General features: G+C 36.4%; 1 protein-coding gene across 1 annotated transcript in view; it reads right to left on the bottom strand.

Moving 5' to 3' along the window:
• Positions 1 to 1,208: 1,208 nt before the first annotated feature.
• Arl5 (ADP-ribosylation factor-like 5) overlaps positions 1,209 to 21,707 on the bottom strand; it is an 88,717-nt gene continuing 68,218 nt past the window's right edge. Inside the window, exon 6 of the mRNA XM_090381632.1 lies at positions 1,209 to 1,922. Coding sequence (XP_090237758.1) covers positions 1,871 to 1,922 — 52 coding nt within the window. The 3' untranslated portion in view covers positions 1,209 to 1,870. The remainder of the gene's footprint in view (positions 1,923 to 21,707) is intronic.

Below are 21,707 nucleotides of genomic sequence, written 5' to 3'. Positions count from 1 at the left end.
GGAAGAAATTGCTGCAGATGTTATAAAGGATTCTGTTATGGAAGAAAAATCAGATAATGAACTAGACAGACAAGAATTTACAATTAAGAAGAAATGCACTGATGCAGTTATCAATTATGTGGACTCTTTGACAAATCAAAAATTGCAGAGGTATTATGAACACCTGAGAACTGTGAAGGATATCCTAATTAAAGAACAGTAGCAGAGGTCTGTTCAGACAAAACTTGAGTTTTCTTCAAACCTGCATTATTACTTTCAAAAACAAATACATCTGAGTCTTCTATCAATGGATAAATGTATTGTCTTTTTATAGTTTTTAAATAAAGATTCTGCAGTAATATTTTTTTATTGATTTTTATCAGTATCATTAAATGTTTCATTTATTTGTATTCTAAGTGCTTTTTGTTGCTTAGGGCTATCTTTTACTTCACTAATCCGGATGACCCCTCCCTTTAATTAATCTGGATTAGTTACGTTATTATATTATACTGCCCAAACTTAATTTTCACTAAAACAAAGCATGATTCATGAAATGTGACATGAGAAGTTAAATAAATGTACAGATAGCAATTATGAAAAAGAGTATTCTTTATTTATTATTTATTTTTTTTTCTTTTCAAAATTAGAGCAGTTAACCGTTTAGTAGGTAAAAACTTTCATGTGACAATGTTCAAAACAAGTTCGATGAAAATATTTCTCCCTTGAAAAAATAAAAGAAAAAAAAAAAAATTCACAGTATACCACATTTCATTAACAGACTGACATTTTTATACATTAAAAATCATGAGATCAAATGATGGAAAAAATTTGGTTGATTTTCAACTGCATATCATTTAAACATTATAAATGCACTGTGTAAAGGGACAATTTAACAGATGAAAATAGTCCAATGTCCAAAACTAATTATAAACTCTACTTATATATTACATTTTTATGAGCTCCTTACATAAGACCTTTGAAATACATAAAAAAATAGTTATGAGCAAATTTTCATATTTGAATGCATAATTCATAATGTATTCTACAATCCAGAATGTAGATATAATAAATAATTTAAATGAATAATTTCAAAGTTGAGTAATTGTATATATTAAAACAGAACTGCTGCTGCTGTTTTTATACATATTTTCCAAAAAAAAAAATAATAATAAAAATTCTAAAATGTCAGAAACTGTTATCAAAATGGAATAAACATGGGGGGGAAAAAAATCAGGCTATGATACACTTATGCCTGTACAATGAAGTCATAAATACAACAGAGACAATATAAGACAGAGTATAAAGAGAATATTTATAAACTTTTTTTTTTTAAAGCTGCCCTAAAATCTTTCCATCAGCTCTTTAGTTTTTTCTGTTCCTCCCTCAATACCAACTGTTCATTAATTCCCAAACACATGAATACTGATCCCATTTAATATGTCACCAACAAATGCTCAATTTCATACTTGTAAGAAAACATGGTATGGAAGTGGTTTGCAACATGAGATATTTCAGATATCACTCAGAATGTTGTTCTCAAAAACTGTACATTTCTACATTGTGGCTGATAAAATGTCTTCTGTGACACTGCAGAAATGTTTATAAGATTATCTGGGAAAACTAATCCAATATTGCTGCAGAAAAGTGTTCCCCCATGCTGTTCACTGATGGCATTACTAAAATTTCTCTGTAGAACTGTCCACATTTAGATGGTCCTTTGTAAAACTGGAAGTAGGCCACTTTCTTTGAATGCCAAAAGATGATCAGCATCCATGACAGTGAACTTGATATGATAAAAGTGACTGCTGTCCCAAAGAGAAGGGTATCACAGTCATTAGAGGACAACCCAGTTAAAATCTCTGTATAAGCACTTATTTATAGAAACTTATGGTCACTTTCTGCTTTTCAGTTGAGAATAAATCCACTCCAGCCCTTGATATAGCCTGTAACATTAAAAAAAATAAAAATAAATAAAAATAAAATGGTTTCTTAAAAAATAATGTATATAATTAAATTTATTAACCTTTTACGATACTTTGATAGTATTATTTTCTTGTTTCAAGAAATTTTATCAGAATGCCTAATTCAGTGAATTCTAGAATACAACTACAAATAATATTTAAATTAATAAATTTTATACATGAGCAGCCACGTAATAAAAGGGAGAACATTATCCACTGCTAAAAATACATAAACAAACAAATCTGTTTTTACTATTTTTCCCCTATTAATGTTTTTATAAAATATTAATTATCATTTTTATATTCATGAATTAACTGTTCGTGGTCCTTGAGGTTGTCACAGACATTCTCTCAGATATGCCAGACAAGCTGTACTTGCTACCGGGGAGTCTAAAACGCTGATGGAACTGATATTCGGGTGAAACTCAAGTCAAGTAGACCCAATTTTGGCTAAGTCCGCACGGTCTGTGGCAGCCAAATCCTCTGCTTGCACCTTCGCGATGGTGGGACTGTTAATAACCTCCATGCACAAGCACACGGTGGGTGACCACCCAGGTGTGAACCAACGGAAGCAGAGGTCGAGGTGTGGTGCCCACACCACATGGAGGAATACCGCCCCTCTGTGTTAATTGTTCATGGTCCTTGAGGTTGTCACAGACATTCTCTCAGATATGTCAGACAAGCTGTGCTTGCTACCTGGGAGCCTAAAACGCTGTTGGAACTGATATTTGGGTGACACTCAAGTCAAATAGACCCAATTTCAGCGAAGTCCTGACAGTCTGTGGCAGCCAAATCCTCTGCTTGAACCTTCGCGATGGTTGGAATGTTAGTAATCCTGGGTATAACCTCCATGCACAAGCACATGGTGGGTGACCACCCAGGTGTGAACCAATGGAAGCAAGGGTCGAGGTGTGGTGCCCACACCACTTGGAGGAATGCCACCCCTCTGTGTTGTCAGGCAGTACTAGGTGGTAGATGACTCTCATCAACCGGTGCAATACCACCACTTTGCTTATTGGAGGCTTGAAGTGGTGGAACCCATGTTTAGTCTCCAGAGCTAAGTTCCGGTTAACCCTTCCCAATCTCTTCCATCATGCAGTATAATTGATGACTTTTGAGGTTATGATGAACATTGTGGCGAGTTCCAATCTTCCTTAACGTTTCGAAGGTACAGCTCTAAAATGGTGTTCACAAACCGGTCACTAGTTAGTACACCGGACCGAACCTATTGCTAACTCTCTAGGAGGCCTCTGGATCAGCTAGTGTATAATCTTGCTACCTCTACTCTGCCAGATAGTGACTGGAGGGAGTCCAAGTAGTGTGTGTAGGTTGGGGGCATTGTCACACCACGTTATGTCAAGGATCTGGGTATGTTCTTACCATGTGTACACAATATCCAAAAATTTCATTGCTTCATACAGCATGTCCCACCCACTTTTTCTTACTATTGAATACACCATGAATTGTCAAACTAATAGAGTAAGCTTATCTGCAAAAAGTTCTAAACCTCCCAAACACTTCCTAATTCATTTCACAAATATACGTGGTTTCAATTCTCATCTGAACAATGTCCATTTCCATTTGCAGTCTGACAAACCCCATATACTTTTTCTGACAGAATCTCAGTTATCAGTTGATTCAACCACTGCTCATGTCAGTTGCCCAAATTATTCGCTGTATGATTCCTTTCGCCTCAAAGGTGGTGCATATGTCTGTTCTGATATTCCCTGTCAGAGACTTGGTAATTTGGAATCTCCTCTTTTCCATCTTCTCTGGCTTAAAATCTCTCTACCTCATTGTGTCAAATTCATCTGTTGTCTCTACCGTTCTCCCAACTCCACTCTCACTTGGAACTCTTTGCAACTTGACTTTCTGCAGTCCAACTTTCCCAACAGTGAGGTAATTTTCCTTGGTGATTTTAACGTACACAACTCCAGCTGGCTTCCGTTTTCTAGTCACACTGACCCAGCTGGTCAAGATGCTGAGGCTTTTGCTATGACTAATGACCTTGCACAGATTGTTCATTTACCTACAAGAACGCCGGACAATCCTGACCATACAGCCAACACGCTTGATCTTTTTCTCACAAACAACCCTTCTAAGTACATGGCTGAAGTGAGAGGTCCTTTAGCCACCTCAGATAAAAACTTGGTGATTGTCTCTTCTCCAATGGAGCCTTTATCTCATGGCTATTCCCAACCTCATATTGTTTGGCATTACAAGAATGCAAAATGGGATGATCTGAGAGATTTATTTTCTTCTTTTCCTTGGTCGGATTACCGTTTCAAAACTTCTGATGTCAACATTTGCTCAGATTGTGTCAGTGAAATTATTCTTGCAGGAATGGAATCCTTTATCCCACACTCCACTTTAAAATTTCGTCCTTTATCTAAACCTTGGTTTTCCAATAAATGTGCTAAGGCTGTTCAAGAGAATATTGCATATTGTAATTGGCTTGTTTCTAATTCTTCAATTTCATTTTCTGCCTACACCAAAGCTTGCAACAATTGTTTTTTTTTTTTTTTTTTTTGATTTGGTAGTTGTTGGCGCATCGGCTTCTGCGGCCATATTGCACCTCCCAAGGTTTTTGCAGTACTTTGATCCAAGCCCGAGGCAGGAATCGAACCCGCGACCTTTGGGTTGCCGGAAAGGTACTTTACCCACTCGGCTAGCCCGGTCGGCTGCAACAATTGTAAAGCAGTTATTAATCAGTCCAAACGAGTTTGAACAGGCTAAGAGTAGAAAGCTTGCTTCTTGCCCTAATGGTAGCCAAGCGTTCTGGTCTCTCACCAAAGCTATTGGCCGCAACTTTTGTCCATCTCTGCTCCCACTTCTGTCCAAACCAGATGGTTCTGTTGTCATTTCAGCAATGGATAAAGCTGAACTGCTAGAATCCCATTTTTCTTCTAAATCACTTATTAATGATCTTAGTAAAACACCTCCCCCATTCTCAACACGCTCCATTCAATGCCTCCTGTGATCTTCTGTCTAAAGGATGTCAGAAGGATTTTGATGAACCTTGATGCTAAGAAAGCTCCAGGTCCTGATGGTATTTCTCTACTTGTTCTCAAAACCTGTGCTTCTGAACTTACGCCTGTTCTTTGCCGCCTTTTTTCACTTTCTTATTCCAAAGGTGTTTTTACTTCTTCTTGGAAATTTGCTCATATCCAGCCAGTTCCTAAAAAGGATGACAAATCCCTGCCATCCAATTATCGTCCCATTGCAATTACTTCTACTCTTTCTAAATTAATGGAGAAATCAATTAACCGCCAACTAACCAGTTGGCGGTTAATTGATCAACCAGTATAGATTCCGTCCGTGTCGATACACTGGTGATATTTTGGTTTATGTTACCCATTTATGGACTAATTCAATGGAAAGGTTCGGTGAAACACAAGCAGTTGCTCTTGACATCTCAAAGGCTTTCAATCGTGTTTGGCATAAAGGTCTTCTAAACAACGTTCCATCTTATGGTTTGCCAACTCTTTTTTGTAATTGGTTATCCAGTTCTCTCTCTAATCGCTCACTTGGGGTGACGGCAGATGGCTCTCTGTCTTCTAACTTCTCCACAAATGCCGGTGTCCCCCAAGGTTCAGTTCTTTCCCTCTTGTATATTAATGACCTTCTTCCATTGACTGGAAATCCTATCCATAGTTTTGTCAATGATAGTACATTGCATTCCGCTTTCCATTTTGAGAAACCTTCTCCTGCTCAATCAGCTTCAACTTCTCGAAAATCTGCTACCAATTCCTTAAATGCCGATCTTCAGGTAATTCTCGAGTGGGGCAAAGACAACTTAGTTGATTTCAATCCTTCTATAACTCAGTCTTGTCTTATATCTCGCAAAAAGGATTCTTCTGCTTATCTTTGGTGACACTCCGATTTCTAGGCAAAATGATATCTCTCTTTTGGGGATTATGCTGACTTCTAATCTCTCTTGGCACAAGCACATTACAAATATTGCTTCCTCAGCATCTAAAATACTTGTTTTTCTCTTTCACTCTTGACGTTACTTTTGTTCCACACAGCTGTTCACTCATTATTTTTTTTGACAATGCAGAAATAGTTTCTGCTACAGAAGCATGGTACTTCCACAATACTTGTTTGTACTTCCAGTTATGCAGACCCTTGGGACGTTGTTTACTCCATAGTTACCAACAATCTACCTAAAGGTGATCTAGTATACACCACGTACACTGTGACTGGACAATCAACCTACACACAGGACAAAAGTCAATAACATTCTTGACTCTGTTCCCAAAAAAAATGACCAAGCTCTCACCACTGAACAAACCAACAATGCAATGAGAAATATGCACCCATAGAAATAAAACCACCATTTACAATAGAGGAGTTAACCTCTGCACTCACCAGAACTAAAGAAAAAATTAAGAGATCCAGAGATGGTAAATATATTTGGAAAATACCAACTACACCATCCACTACAGTTGTACAATAATTGCCTAAAAAAGGTTATTTTTCCCATTTCGTGGAAAATGGCAAACCTCTAATTAAGGTCCCAAGTCATACAGACCAATAGCCTTGTTAATAGTACTGGAAAAGGTTTTGGGAAGATTAATATTCTGTTTCTTTGAAGCACAATACCTTCAGTCGGACAAACAATTTGGCTTCAAACCTGGTTGTTAGGCTGAGGATGCAATGAACAAACTAATGACAGCAGCACAAACCACTCGAGAACTATATGCAGGCTATTTCGATTAATTTTGCTGCAGCCTTTGATAGTCTATGGTGGATATCAAAGCATGCTGGAATATCCTTTGATATTCCAGCATGACATATCCCAAAACCTTTACAACTGTATAAAGGAATGCCTTCACAACAGAAAATTAACAGTACAAACAAGATTTCAATCTATACAAAGGAAAGTTACCCATGGATACCCATAGGTAACTTTAGGATTCAGTGCTGGCTCCTGTTTTTGGAACCTGATGCATGATAATAAGAGTAGGAGACCGGCGGAATTACTTAACAAGTACAGGTCGCTGATGAAAAAAAGCCGTGAATTAGAGTTGAATTTGAAAGTGTCTGCAATTCTGCCCAGACAAGATAGGAGGGAGTATATGATGAGAGCCTTGTCGATCAATTTGGCCCTGGAAAGATTGTTCAAGGCTCAAGGGGGTAGAATTTTTTTCAGCCTGGTCTGTACTTGTTAACAGGAGAGATTCTACAGGGATGGGATGGGATACACTTAATAGAAAGGGTGCAAGAATATTTGCTGATGCTATCGAGGCAGTGTTAGGTGGGTCGGAAAACTGCTAGCTTGGGGGGGATACAAGGACTAATAGATTAACAGTAGCCACAGGCAGAGGTGAAAGTGATTCTTGCACTGTTTCTATTGAAATGAGCAGCAGCCTCGAAAACAAGATGCAGGGTATATCAGAGACTGCTGGGAGTCATTGCGGTACAAGTAAACACATGGGTTGTGTTAGCATAGCTAAGAATAAGAACAGATGCATGTATACTTGTGTGTATACAAATGCTAGGGGTTTGGTAAATAAATTTCATGAATTAGATGTATTGCTCAAAAAAAGGCAGATATTGTTGGGATATCAGAGACGTGGTGTCACACAGATATAGATGCAGAACTGGAATTGGGGGAGTACAATGTGTACAGAAAGGATAGGAAGGGGGGGGGTTATGTTATTAGTTAAGAAACACAAAATCCAAGGAAGTGAAGCCCCAGTCGACATTGCTGGACAGTGCAGTGTTCAGTCAGTCAGTTTGGTGTGACATAAGCATAGGGAGATCAAAATTGAGAGTAGGAGTGTACTATAGGCCTAATGACTCTGATGAGTACAATAAGAAACTGTACAGGGAAATAGAGTGGGCCAGTAAATCAGAGAGTCTTATAATGGGGGATTTCAATTTCCCAGATATTGACTGGAATTTGTGGGTTGGTCACTCACACACTAGCAAGGCTTTTGTGGATTTATTGGATGATTGTTTTCTACATCAGCATGTTCGGGAGGCAAATAGAGGGAGTAATACTCTTGATCTCATTATCAGTAGTGATTCTTCATGCATTAAGAATCTGCAGATAAAGGAACCACTAGTTGGCAGTGATCACAGTGTGCTGAAGTGGAATTTACTCAAAGAGGTAACTACCATCAGAGGTAAAGGGATGGGTTTTTGTTTTCGTAGAGGCGACTACGATGGTTTGAGATAGTATTTAAATTCTATATAGTGGGACCAACTGATGATGTTACCAACAGCAAATTCAAAATCGGAAGCATTCAAAGAACTTATCTTGGAAGCTACTAGGCTTTACATACCAACTAAGAAATATTGTTCAAGGTTTAGTCCTAAATGGATGTCAGATGAACTAATGAGACATATGGCAGAGAATTAAAATGCATGGGATACATATAAATGCATGGGTGACATGGAAGCCTATGACAGATATAAGCTGGTCTGTAATCAAGTCACAAAGGAGATTAGGCAGGCAAAGGAAGATTATGAGAAATCCTAGGCAAAGGATGCAAAGAAAAACAGAAAAGAGACTGCTGGGAGTACCTATGTAAACTCTAGATGGAAAGGGATGAATCAGATTGGTCCACTGGATATTGATAGTACAACAGGGGAGGATCATGCTCAGGTAGCTAACAAACTAAACGAGTATTTTGCATCTACATTCACACATAAGGAGTTATTCAGGAAGGGGAATGCCAGAGGTGAAGTAAACTCTGGCAGTAAGCTAGATAATCTTGTAATAACTGAGAGTAAAGTGGAGGAGAAATTGTTGAGGATAAACATAAAAAAGGTACCCGGGGTGGATGGGATCTATCCAGTTATATTAAAGGAGGCAGCAAAGGAAGTAAGCAAACCCTTAGCCATAATTATGAGAGCTTCTTTGGACTCAGGGGAGATACCCATAGACTGGAGATGTGCAAATGTGACCCCAATTCACAAAGGAGGATCAAAGGCTGACACAAGTAATTATAGATATGTGAGTTTAACTTCTGTTCCAGAAAAATTAATGGAGGCACTGGTTAAAGAAACCCTGCAGGATCATCTAGACAAGACTTCAGTTATAGCTCGGACACAGCATGGTTTTGTTAAGGGAAAGGCTTGCCTGACCAATTTGATTGGATACTATGATGCAGTCACAAAAGAACTGGATGTAGGGAATAACTTTGATATTATATATTTGGATCTTAGAAAGGCTTTCGATACTGTTGCACATGAAAGATTGCTGCACACATTGGAGCAGTGTGGCATTGGAGGCAAATTGCTGATATGGATAAAGGGATGGTTGAGGGGGAGAAGACAGAGAGTGCTAATTAATGGACACTGCTCATCGTGGACTAATGGTATTAGTGGAGTCTCTCAGGGTTCAGTGTTGGGTCCATTGTTGTTTTCGGTATTTATAAATGATATTGATGATGGTATATCAAGCTTAATGACCAAGTTTGCAGAAGATACAAAGGTTGGCAGGGTTGTTAAGGACACTACTGATGCTATGCTGCTGCAACAGGATCTGGAAAGGTTGAGCAGATGGGCTGAGAGGTGGCAAATGAAGTTTAACATTGACAAATGTAAAGTACTACATATGGGAAACAGTAACCCCAGAGAAACGTGTCAACTCTGTGGTACTATACTGACAGTGGTAGAGAATGAAAAAGACCTGGGGATAATTGTGCAAGCAGATATGAAGTTTTCTGAGCAGTGCAGACGGGTTGCAAGAGTAGCTCATGGTGTCTTGGCAATGATATACAGGAATTTGTCTAACAGGGATAAGGAGGTGATTATTCCCTTGTATAAGGCAATGGTCAGGCCAAACCTTGAGTACTGCATACAGATCTGGAGGCCTCATTTCAAGAAGGATGTAGAGCTGCTGGAACGAGTACAGAGAAGGGTAACAAGATTAGTGAATGGAACAAAGGGTTGCTCTTACGAAGAAAGGCTTAAGTTTTGCAAATTACAGTGTCTGGAGACTAGGCACCGGCGAGGTGATCTGATAGAGGTGTATAAAGCCTTGAATGGTTTGAGCATGCTCAATGCTGATGGGATTCTTCCTCTTGCTCAGTATAATCACCTGAGAGGGCATTATTCAAATTGAGGAAAGACAGATGTAGGATAGATGTGCAGAAATTTGGCATTAGCCAGCAGGTATTTGGTTGGTGGAACAGACTTCCATCCCTTGTTGTGGAAGTTGATAGCCTAAATAAAATTAAGGCTCAAGCTGGACAGGTATTTCGAACGAACTGAGGGGTGAAATGGGAGTGGTTTTTTTTTTTTTGGCTGATGCTGCATAAGCTTGCTTTCTTGCATCATATGCCTCTATTAATGCTAATGCTAAGGATGAATTCCTGAGGACAGAAATAGGCCAAGTGGACAAGCTTGTCTTTTCAAATGACTTTTTTTTCCAGGTAAGGTAGGGGTGGCAACCTTCATAAACGGCGGGCGAAATAAAATGTCTGTGAGCTACATGCGGGTCAAATTTTTTTTTTTTTTTTTAGCTTTCCCCAATTTTGGGGATTAATGAAAAAAATGATGATGTATAATGAAAAAAATTGTCAAACATTTTTGTTATTTATTATATTTATACATACACATTCATCTAATTCATTTTATTAATAAGAAAAACGAAATACAAATTAAGATAAAATTACAAAAATTGCAATATTTTATTTTATAATATATTCAAACTTGGTTATAATCAGCCCAGAAATAACGAGTTTACAGCTGTAATCAGCAAAAAGCCATAATGATTTTAATTTACCCTTATTCCCATACAAATGCTCATGGTTATAACGATCATACTACATGGACATACTATACAATTTTGGTAACTATGAAAACATTCTTAATTCCTCAGGTAGTCAAAAAATCCCAATTCTTGGAATAGACAACAAATGAAAAGGACAACTTGGCATTTATGACCTTGTCCTTTCAGGGACTGGGGCTATACAATAGTGACATTCATGTTCCATTTGTCGTATTACCCTATATACAGATTGCCTAGTACAGGTAGCCCCTGTTTTGCGCCGGTCCGATTTGCGTCGATCACTAACCACAATGCCATTTTTATTTTTATTTATTTATTTATTTTTCAATTTTTTTTGCATTTTTTAAATAAATTTAAAGTTTAAATTCGTCAGACAAAATTTATCGGCATCATACTGTGCTATGTATCGTGCACTGTTCATGTGATTTAGGACAATCTGAGTCAATCAGCAATAAGTGCATTCGTATCAGAAACGAGAAAGATTCCCGCCCTCAAAGTAACCACTCATGGATGTGGGTAGTAAAGGTTCATGCTGTGAAGCATTCAGTTGGTTGTTGTTTACGCTATTTACATGTGTTGGAAATTTATTACGCTAACATTTTTTTATTAATTGTGCTATTAATAAATTAATTAATAATAATAGATGTGTGTAGTTTTTTCCAATTGTGTTATAAAGTTTTTAATTTAATAAAATAAAGACACACCATGTCCGGTAAAAGTAGTTAATTGAATCCTAGTGCAATATTCGGAGGATAGAATCTGATGAAAGCCGCCCTAATGTTTGTGTAGGGCTACGAATATGCCTCCATCAACTATTACTACAACTACGAAGAATGATAATAAAATAAAACAATCGATGCAAAGTGGTAGGTAAAATTTTTTGTACCATGAACCTAACCCTGTGATTTCCGATTGACTCCATTATATAAAGCGTTCTATTTGTGCCTGGTCCCCCCAGGAACCTAACACCGACGTAAATCGAGGGCTACCTGTATTCACTGTACCATAAATTTATTCTGGGAATTCTAAGAACTTTGTATGCAGATCACTTTACTGTCATTTTAAAGTAAAATCAGTTAGAAACAAACCCTTCCTTCGGAAACATGTCTACTAACAAAAGAAAGTGTCTCTCAATTGGTGAAAAAGTGGAAATTATTTGACAGTTAGAACAGTGCTTCTCAAACTACAGTATCTGTGGTGAAGGACCAGTTTTTTTTTTTATTTCCAATCCATCGACAGACCAGTACTTTTGTAAATCACAGGGGACTGGTAACATCTGCGACCAATTTCCAATTCATCACGGACCAGCATCAGTCTGCAGACCACACTTTGAGTAGCACTGAGTTAGAACGTGGAACAAAAAATGTTGAAGTGTGTAAAAAGTTTTCTTTGTCCTCTTCGACAGTATCGACATTGTGGAAGAATAAACATGTTTACATATTGGCACTGGAAAAGAATATAAACAAACAAAAAAAAAAAAATTTTTTTGAGAGTGCGAATTACAAACATCGGTGAAGCATTCTTCAGTGGTTCACTACACAGAAAAGTGCTGGATTTTCAACAGATGATCCGATCTTAAATGGTCAAGTGGAAAAATTTGCTAAACAATTTGGATGACGATTTTGTATGGAACAATGGTTGGCTGGATCGATTTAAAAACCGAATACAAATATTAATACAAATACTATGTAGGTATATAATGCACTGATATATATTTTTTTTATTTCTAATATTTCTTTTGTTTTCTGACTCTATCTTTTTATCAAGTTATTGAGAATTTTAAAAAATAGGAGGTAGATTTAATTCATCACTGATATAGTGAATAATGGTTATAACGAGGAAATTTTGTTGGTCCCTTGATGCTTGTTATAACCTAGTTCAACTGTATTTAATAAGAGATTTGATGGTTTATTTTTATCAGTGAATCAATATCTGGATCATTTGTAGTAGCAATGTGCAGAGTACTTTCTAAATTTAAACCAGAAATTCCATTAATTCAAAAATACATATAGATATTTTGAAAACAACCACAGACTGGATTATGCACGTACACAGGCCAGAGTTGGCCTGTGGGCTAGAGGTTGCCCACTCCTGAGGTAAAGGTTAATACCAGAAGAGCCATGCTGGAACAGCATGCAAACATTGCCGCGAACCTTCTTCAGAATTTGAAAAACACCCATAAACTGGTTATTTCTAGCACAAAGACTAAATCTATACTTTTAAAAGGTAAACTGGATATTCAAAGACCTCCCAAGACAAAGATTACTGAGAAAACAATAGCCTTGACAACAGAATTAAAATATCTTTGTGTAATTTTTGATTTCAAACTGATCTTCTTCCCTCATTTGCATACGTTGGTAAAAAAGTGAGAAGTTATGGCAGCATGATAGCTAGAATCAGTAGAAATGCCTGAAGGTTAAAAAGAAAAGGAAGACCTCTGAATTTGTTTGCAGGGTCATCTCCCTCATTACATATGGGGCTAGAGCATGGTTTCCCAGGATGTTGCTTGTCAACAACAAAGTGAAATTAGGATCCGTCCAGTGTGTCATTCTAATCACGATAATTAGAGCATGCCACGCCATCAGCACTCCTGCTCCGCATGTCCTGGCTGGTGCACTGCCACTAGATTTGAAAGTAATAAGGACAGGTCTGAATTACAGACTCAGAAGACAAGTTCCTGCCAGATCATAGGGATAAATATCAACCTAGCAGCTCAACTGAAACAGGAGAGGAAGAGAATACTGACCTGTCAATAACAGCTATGGCAGGACAGGTGAGATCAATCAGAACAAAGGGAAAGTCACTAGGGGATTCCTGCCACAGGTAACTGCAGTATCCCTCATGACAACCAACCTGGTTTGCACCATGCTTGTATGCAACTTTTCTGCTAACAGGGCATGGTTCCTTAAATGCAGAATTATGTCAACTGGTCTACTCCAAGATCCTAAATGCACCTGTGGTGCTGATGAGGATTGAGCCCATGTCTTATATGACTGCCCAAATTACCATCCCCACAGATGTATGCTAATCATCAAAATAGGACCTATAAATCTTGGAGATGAGCAAATTCTCATCTCTGAAGAGATGCATTACATGGCCTTCTCTGACTTTGCTCAAAAAGCTTTTGAGACAAGGAGAAGAAACCATGCCCCATTTACATAGTGTGACAACCTTGGTACTACTAATCAGAATCAGCTGAATATGATATAAACTAAGTTACATCTGGTGGCAGTAGCTACCTCACTTCCCACCAATATATTATTGATGCACATGTTATCTAAACTCTTAACCTCTAAAACTTAATACTTCAGTATCACTATTTCTTTAAATAATTTTATCATATTCTTATTTTTATTTGTAAATTACAAAATATTAGATGCTGCAATGGTATGTGTGAGTGGGAGTGTGCTCTTCAGTATAAATGAGTGTTTAAGCATTATTAGAATCATTTCAGTTCATAGTAAATCACAGAAGTAGGGGTGAAATGCCATCTTTTTTGTTATATCTCATATTATGAAAGCCTTCACGACGAGTTGCGCTACCTTGAATAAGCAACACTTCGCCAGTGAAGAAAACTAATATTACTTACACTGGATACTACCACCCAGACGGCACCATTTCAAGGCTTGTTGGCCTCTCATTGGTAGACAGGTAGATACCCTGGTGATACCATAAGCAACAACCCAGTTATGAAGTATAACTCCACAATATGAGAGATACCAGATGGTGTATGACAGTAAAGACTAAAAGCCTCAGACTACGGAAAATTCACTAATCAAACAAGTTAGTGCATAGCACCATTTTAGTTCATAGTAAATCACTGAAGTAGGTGAAATGGCATTGTTTTTGTTATATCTCATATTGTGAATGCTTTCACAATGAGTTTCCATTGCATTGCATTACCTTGCATAGCAATGCTTCGCCAGCAGAGAAGACTAATGTTAGTTATTCTTGGCAGATACCACCACCCATAGGTTGCAGTGCTTGTTGACCTTTCATTGGTGGCATGTGCCATTTCACCAAAAATGATGCCATTACACTATGAACTAACACAATGCTATGTAATAACTTGTTCAATTAGTGAATTTTCTGTAGTCTGAGGCTTTCAGCCCTAAAACCTTTTTGAGGTGATACAGCGAATAATGTCAAACTTTTACCAAAATGATAACTAGCTTTTAACTTTTGTTCATCTAGCAGGGTCCCCTTGGGCCATTGTAAAAAAAAAAAAAATTTCAAGCAATAATTCTAATTTCGATTCTAATTTCAATCGGAATAGCTTTACATTGGAAAGTTGTACGTAAAACTGTTTCAATAGAAATCTGAATGCTAGTGGCAGGTATGAGTACCTCATACCTGCAAATGGCGCTGTTTCTCCTTCCACATGTGTTATGGCTGTATTTCATGGCAAATCTTTTTCAGCCCACTGTGCTCATAAGAACAGCAAAGTGATAGATATACAGTGAGAACTCACAAATTTTTATCAAGGGCATAATAGGATACCCATCTTTTGGCTTTTGTGAAGATCCCCTTGAGCAATTGTTTAAAAATTTCTTTGAATTGTGTCACTGTAATTCCACTGATAGTTGTTTTACATACAAAAGTCGGTACTGATCAAGTTTCATATGTAAGTCAGTATTGGGTGATATAAATAAGTCATTACCATGTCATTTGGTAATTTTTGCTTACTGATGGCATAAAAGGATGTCTAGCTTGTAACTTTCATTCGGGGCTGTTGGAAAAATGTTTCCGTGCAATAAAAGACACTGTAATTTGAATAGAAGCTGCTTTAAATCCAAAAGTCAACCTCATTTGCCAGTGGTTAATATGATGACAGTGTCACATTCTTATTTTTATGAAATTCATCCTTTTTCACTCAAAATGGGTTGGTTTTTTTATTTCTCAATCAAAATTGTCCAAAAAAACTAAGTGACAATTTCTTTTCCACTAAAATTTCATGAACAATGTAAAAACTATAACCTCTAAAAGTGATGGACAGGTGGTCATATTACAATGAAAGCAACTCTCTCTAGTGAGCATACAGTTGGAAAGTTAGTAAGCAGAGTATACAAAATAAGTTAGTGTACTAACTTATTTTTGTATACAACATTAATAAGTTAGTGTATTATACAAAAATAAATTAGTATTAGAATTGAAATTAACACGTTGCAGCATTCCATTTTCAGATTTTACCAAGAATGTTATGGATTATAGGTGCTGAATTTTGGGATTAGGAATATGGGAATCTCAAACATACTGCATGCATAAAAACTTCATTTTATCCAGGTAGCAGTCCAAACCTTAAATTTACACAGTTCTACAAGCATAGGTGGTGAGCTGTTCCAAAAGTTAACCCTTTGGTTTTTTAGAAGTTATTATATCTAGTCTACAACTATGTTTCACTAATTTAAATACATTCTCTAGCTTAGGCTACTGGAAAAAGGAAAATAACCCCATTATTTAATTAATTCAAACTTTTCAATGCCTTAAATACCTTTGATTACGTCCCCATGCTGATGTCTGGTCTTGAGATTTTGCAATCACAAAGCTCAGGTACCACTATCAATTGGAATCCTCCTTTATATCAACAATTAACCTTGTTCTTCAAATTTTCAAGCAGATTCACATCCTTCAATAGGATCCCAAAACCTGTATACAATACTCAAGGTGAAATATAACAAGTGCTTCAAAAAATGAAAATGGAACACTTATCTCTTTCATCTTATTAGAGAAATTCCAACTCATATACAAAACACTACATGGCCCTGGAAACCTGCCCCTATCACTGAGAGAACCTCGTATTGGATTGTACAATATCCAATCTTAACCTTGTGTTTGTTGTGCCCCAAATAACAAGAAAATCTGTGATTATTTTTACCCAATCACAGAAGTCTACATTTATCAATACAGTACTTGAACTGCCATTTTCAGACCAATAAAATAATATCTAGGTCTTATTGAAGCAGCATAATTTAATTACTATCATTCAGCATCTTCCTACCTTTTACAACATAATAAAACTTATGACTTCACACTTCTTATACTTTCATTAATTCCAGTAACAAATAAAAGAAGCAACAAGGGACCAATCAATGAACTCCACTCATGACTCCGGTTCACTTAGAAAAATAGCAAATTATAAAGCACTGTTGCCTTTTATCATTTAACCAACTGCTTATCTGCCACAGCACCTTCCTACAAATGGCAAACTGTTGTAATTTATACATTAATTATGTCAAAATTATTTTTTGCAACTAGTTCTCTTATGCTGGTTAGTTAGATATGCTTTCTCTTTAGCAAACAGATGCTGTGTAATTCTATTAAAATACCCTTGCAATATTGGATTTCATAATTTTCACTAGAATTGAAATTAAGATTACAGTACTGTAATTACTGCTTTTACCCTCAGTTACCTCTGTAAATTAGTAGTAATGGCAAATGATGCAAGAAAGTAAACTTATACAGCATCAGCCAGGAAAAAAAGAAAAAAAAAAAAACAGTTCGCCTATTGTTGGAAGCCTGTTCCAACAATAAACAACTCACTGGCTGAAGGCAAACTTCTGCACATCTATCCTACAACTATACTTTCTCAACTTGAATTTATGACCCCCTCTTGTGTGTAGTAGTCTCAGCAAGTGGAAGAATACCATTAACATTCAGCTTAATTAAACAACTAAATCAACGCTTCCTGCAGTGCCTAATCTCAAGATGTTGCATTTTGCAGAAATGAAGACTTTCTAGGTAAGAGCACCCTTTCGTTCACTTATCAATCTGATTGCCCTGCTCTGCTTGAGTTTCAGCAGTTTTACATCCTTCCTAGAGTGAGGCCTCCCAACCTGTATACAGTACTCAAAATGCAGCCTAACCACCATGGCCTTATACAAAGGGATAATTACCTCCTTATCCCTGCTAGCAAAATTTCTGTATATCACTGACAAAACCCCATGAGCTGTCCTGGTAGCATGTCTGAACTGTTCAAGGAATTTCATGTCTGACTGCACAATTACCCACTAAGTCCTTTTCATTCTTCACTAGTCTGAGTATAGTACCACACAGTTGATAAGTTACTCTGGGGTTACTGCTCCCCATATGCAGTACCTTGCATTTGTCATTGTTAGACTTCAACTGCCATTTCTCAGCACATTAACCCAATTTTCCTTGATCTTGTTGCAGTAGCTCACCCTGATGACTGTTGTTAACTACCCTGCTAACCTTGTATCATCTGCAAACTTAGACATTAAGCCTGATATACCATCATCAATATCACTGAAAACTACTGAAAACAGCAATGGGCCAGCACTGAACCCTGGGGAACTCCACTAATAACATTAATCCACAAAGGGCAGTGCCCATTAATAACTACTCTCTGACTTCTTCCACTTAACCATCCCTTTATCCATGGCAGCAACTTGTCCTTAATGCCACATTTCTCTAGTTTGCATAGCAGACTTATGTAAAACAGTAACAAAAGCCTTCCTAAAATCCAGGTATATGTGTCAAAATTATTTTTTTGCATCCAGTTCCTTGGTCACTGCATCATAGTTTGTTTCCAGCCACCAAATTACTGTTTTCTTCCTGTTATGAATGGAGTAGTAAGGTACTTCAAGCGATGAATTACTTTTAATACCACTAGAACTCAAATTTCGAGAACAGGTCTTTAACTTATAAAGTACTTGATTTTTCAAAGCCAGTTGTTCCTTATCCTTATGTGACTGTGTAATATATCAACTGTTTTTGTGCTGTAACTAAGCCTGACTTTCTTTTTTCAAAGTTATTCTTCTGCTTTTTCTTTTCAGAGTTAGACTCTGATGTATTTTATCTAGACTTTGGAATTATAAAAATTCAGCACACAAATGAAGGTTTCTAGGTATTCACCTCCTTAAAAAAAAGTAAGCAACAGCTCCCAAATGGTCAACTATTCTTGACAAATTTCTGTGAAGTGAAAGCTTTTTGGGTAAGAAATGTTTTAGTACTTTCTTGATGATTTGCTATGATCTTGAAATCTCTACAAGAATTCCATCCACTTTGTCTGGCTAATTTTGCAGCTATTTCTGCAGATAAATGGACTAAATGACAAATACAATCCATAATAATTAGTCCATGATGCTGTTTCTTTTAAAACTGTGGCAACAACATTCTTATGGTCTACCATAACAGCAACATTGTCAGCACAGAAAGCATTATTACAGTGTTCAACTATTATTTTATAATGATATAAATTATGAAAACATCAGATCCCTTTTTATCACCCAGGAGAATGACTTTCCAAAGCAGATGGAAATATATCAATGTTTATCTTCATAAAATATTACAACAATGGGAAATCGTGGTATCATTATAGCCATAAGCCAAAACAGAAAATAGTCCACTTTGCAGACACTGCACAACTCTAGCAGTTATACCAATTCAATTAAAATATTGCAGCTGTTGCTTTTGTCCTATCCAAACTATACTTTTTTAGTGACTTCTGATTTAGAAAGAATTTTTCTGAATAAAGGACCATCATGATCTGTTACAGTTGTGGGAAGATTGTTCTACCAAAAATTAAGTAAAAAGGCACACTGCATGTATAACATCAAAATCAGCATTTCCACTTTTGACAAAAAAAACTTTTGTTTTCTTCCTGATAAAAAGTTACAAATGTGTTTTATGCACATAATATAGTGAGTGATCTCACTTTTCCCATTGTGTGATATATTAATGTCACACTGGCAAAATCTGCAAAATGAAAACCATTTCCTTTTAATGACTTCAAAGTACAGGGGTGTGTTTTTGATATCAAAAACATAGTTCTTCAGAAATTAAAACAATTACGTCACAGATAACCAACAACCAATCAAAAGGTCAGAATATTAAATGACTAAACTACTTTCTCAACACCTTGACTCTTATCATAAGACCGGACAACAAATTTTAATCTTCTGATTTTTTCCTTCTAAATTATGGTACATCTCGTTGACTTTGATAAACTGAATCCAAATTTGAAGCCTAGCATCAACAGATTGAGAAAGGAATGCACATTACTTGCAATTTTCAATGAAATTTTGGCAAGTATTACAATAAATGGTGAAAAAATATGGTAATTTTTTTCATTTGCTTTTTCTTTTGTAATGATTGGGAATCTCTAATCAATGCCTAGCAAGTCTCCCAGAATTTCAGTTTCTACAGTCCTGGGTACTTTTCTACATTTTAGAAAAATCTCTGATGAAAATGTTCACCACATTCATCACTAACATGTCCAAGGTTATCCAAGAAAAATTCGAAATGGAAATGGCAAAGTGTACTTTTTAAAACACTTTAAAAATGCACATACAAACAGTCCACTTCTTTTCCTGATCACCTATTTGCAGTCAAAATTCATGTTTTCTTTAACAGGGCATTATAGATTGTCTGAGATTTAACTGTGCAATTACCACACATAAAAAAGTTATCTGCTGAATTAATGCACTGATGTAACATTTTGAAGTATTTTCGAGTGCAATTGACAGTAAAACTATAGCATATGAGTATACAGGTAACCCACGTATAACATGGTAGTTAGGTTCCCATAAAATCTCATGCAGTGTGAAACCATGTTATACGGGACTAAGAACCAGTACAAAAAGGGGGGGGTTGCGTTCCTAAAGCTAACAAAAATACATAATTTTATAACTATCAGAAACTTAATTTTTATTAAAAATAATAACTGAACAAACATCTTACAAATTGTGATACATATATGTTAGATAATGTAAGTTCATTTAATTTTCTGCCTCTTCAGTGCTGCTAAGCACAATCAAATGAGAACGTTTTGTTGCAGAATATCTTCACCTTTTGAACCTTCTGCAGCAGCATTTAGATTTTGTGTATCTTCTGCTATCTTTAAAAAATTAGTATTCTGGGATCGTTTGATTTTGCTTGATAGAGCTTTGTAAATTGCATTGTATGGAGCTAAGCATTTATGAAATTTGTGTTCCTCAGTCGAAGGATTTGCATTCAGAAAATATATGATTCTAATTGCTCGGCTAAGTTTATACCTTCCCGTATGCTTTTTAGTGTAAAATTTGGAACTTCAGAATTTTAATCTGCACTATCAGCCTCTGAATTGATTTGGTTTACCTCTGATGCCATTTCCATCAAATCAGCTTCACCAGCCTCTTTTCTACCAGTAATTATTGAAAGTCTTCAGTAGTCATATCATCAAACTTTCCTCCTCCTACCGACTTAGCAATATCTACTATCACACCAATTCAGTTTTCTACCGGTTTAACCATATTTCCTGAATGAACTGGCTCTGGCCATACATTTTTCAAACATGGTTTTAATGTTGACGGTTTTATTTCTTTGAGCAATAAAGTTATGATTCGATAGAGTCTACAATTGAGAAATGTTTCCATGCCTCCATCACTTCAACAGATTCAGAATCAATTTTTTCCAAAATCCATTGTAAATTTTCTGATGTAATGAGTTTTAATGGCAGATATAATGCCTTGATATAATGGCTGAATTAAAGACATATTAGGTGGTAGGAACATTACTTCAACATTTTGGATGACTTAAATCTTTTCAATGGCCTGGAGCACTGTCCAATAGTAATAAAACTTTTATTAGATTTTTCCACTTTAAATAGTTTTCCACAGCTGGCATAAAATTTAGAAACCATTCTTTTAATAAATCGGCAGTTACCCAAATTATGACTAAGTTCCTTAGGAATAATTTAGAACTGGAATTTAATTCACAACAGAGAAATTATTCCAATATGGTTCTTAAGAAAAAAGTTTAGTAATGCTTTGAAGTCTTTTTTTTTTTTTTTTTTTGTCGTCTCAAGCTCAAGTTCATTAGCACAGAACCTAACACAGGAATTTCTGAATAAAATAAAATACGGGATTTCCCAAAATTTTTTTTTGCATAACGGAATTCACAAAAAAAAAAAAAAGAATGGAAATGTTGAAAAATTGCATCCAACATAATAATAGTAGGATTTTCTCCGCACAAATGCTCAAAAATACCACGTTAAGAGAGGTTTGCCAAAATTCTCTAAC

Source organism: Mastigoproctus giganteus, chromosome 1 (assembly GCF_048544385.1).
Source record: "Mastigoproctus giganteus isolate SK-2022 chromosome 1, ASM4854438v1, whole genome shotgun sequence".
Classification (NCBI taxonomy): domain Eukaryota; kingdom Metazoa; phylum Arthropoda; class Arachnida; order Uropygi; family Thelyphonidae; genus Mastigoproctus; species Mastigoproctus giganteus.
The sequence above is the reverse complement of the archived record's forward strand: the minus strand, read 5'-3'. Positions and strand labels throughout refer to the sequence as shown.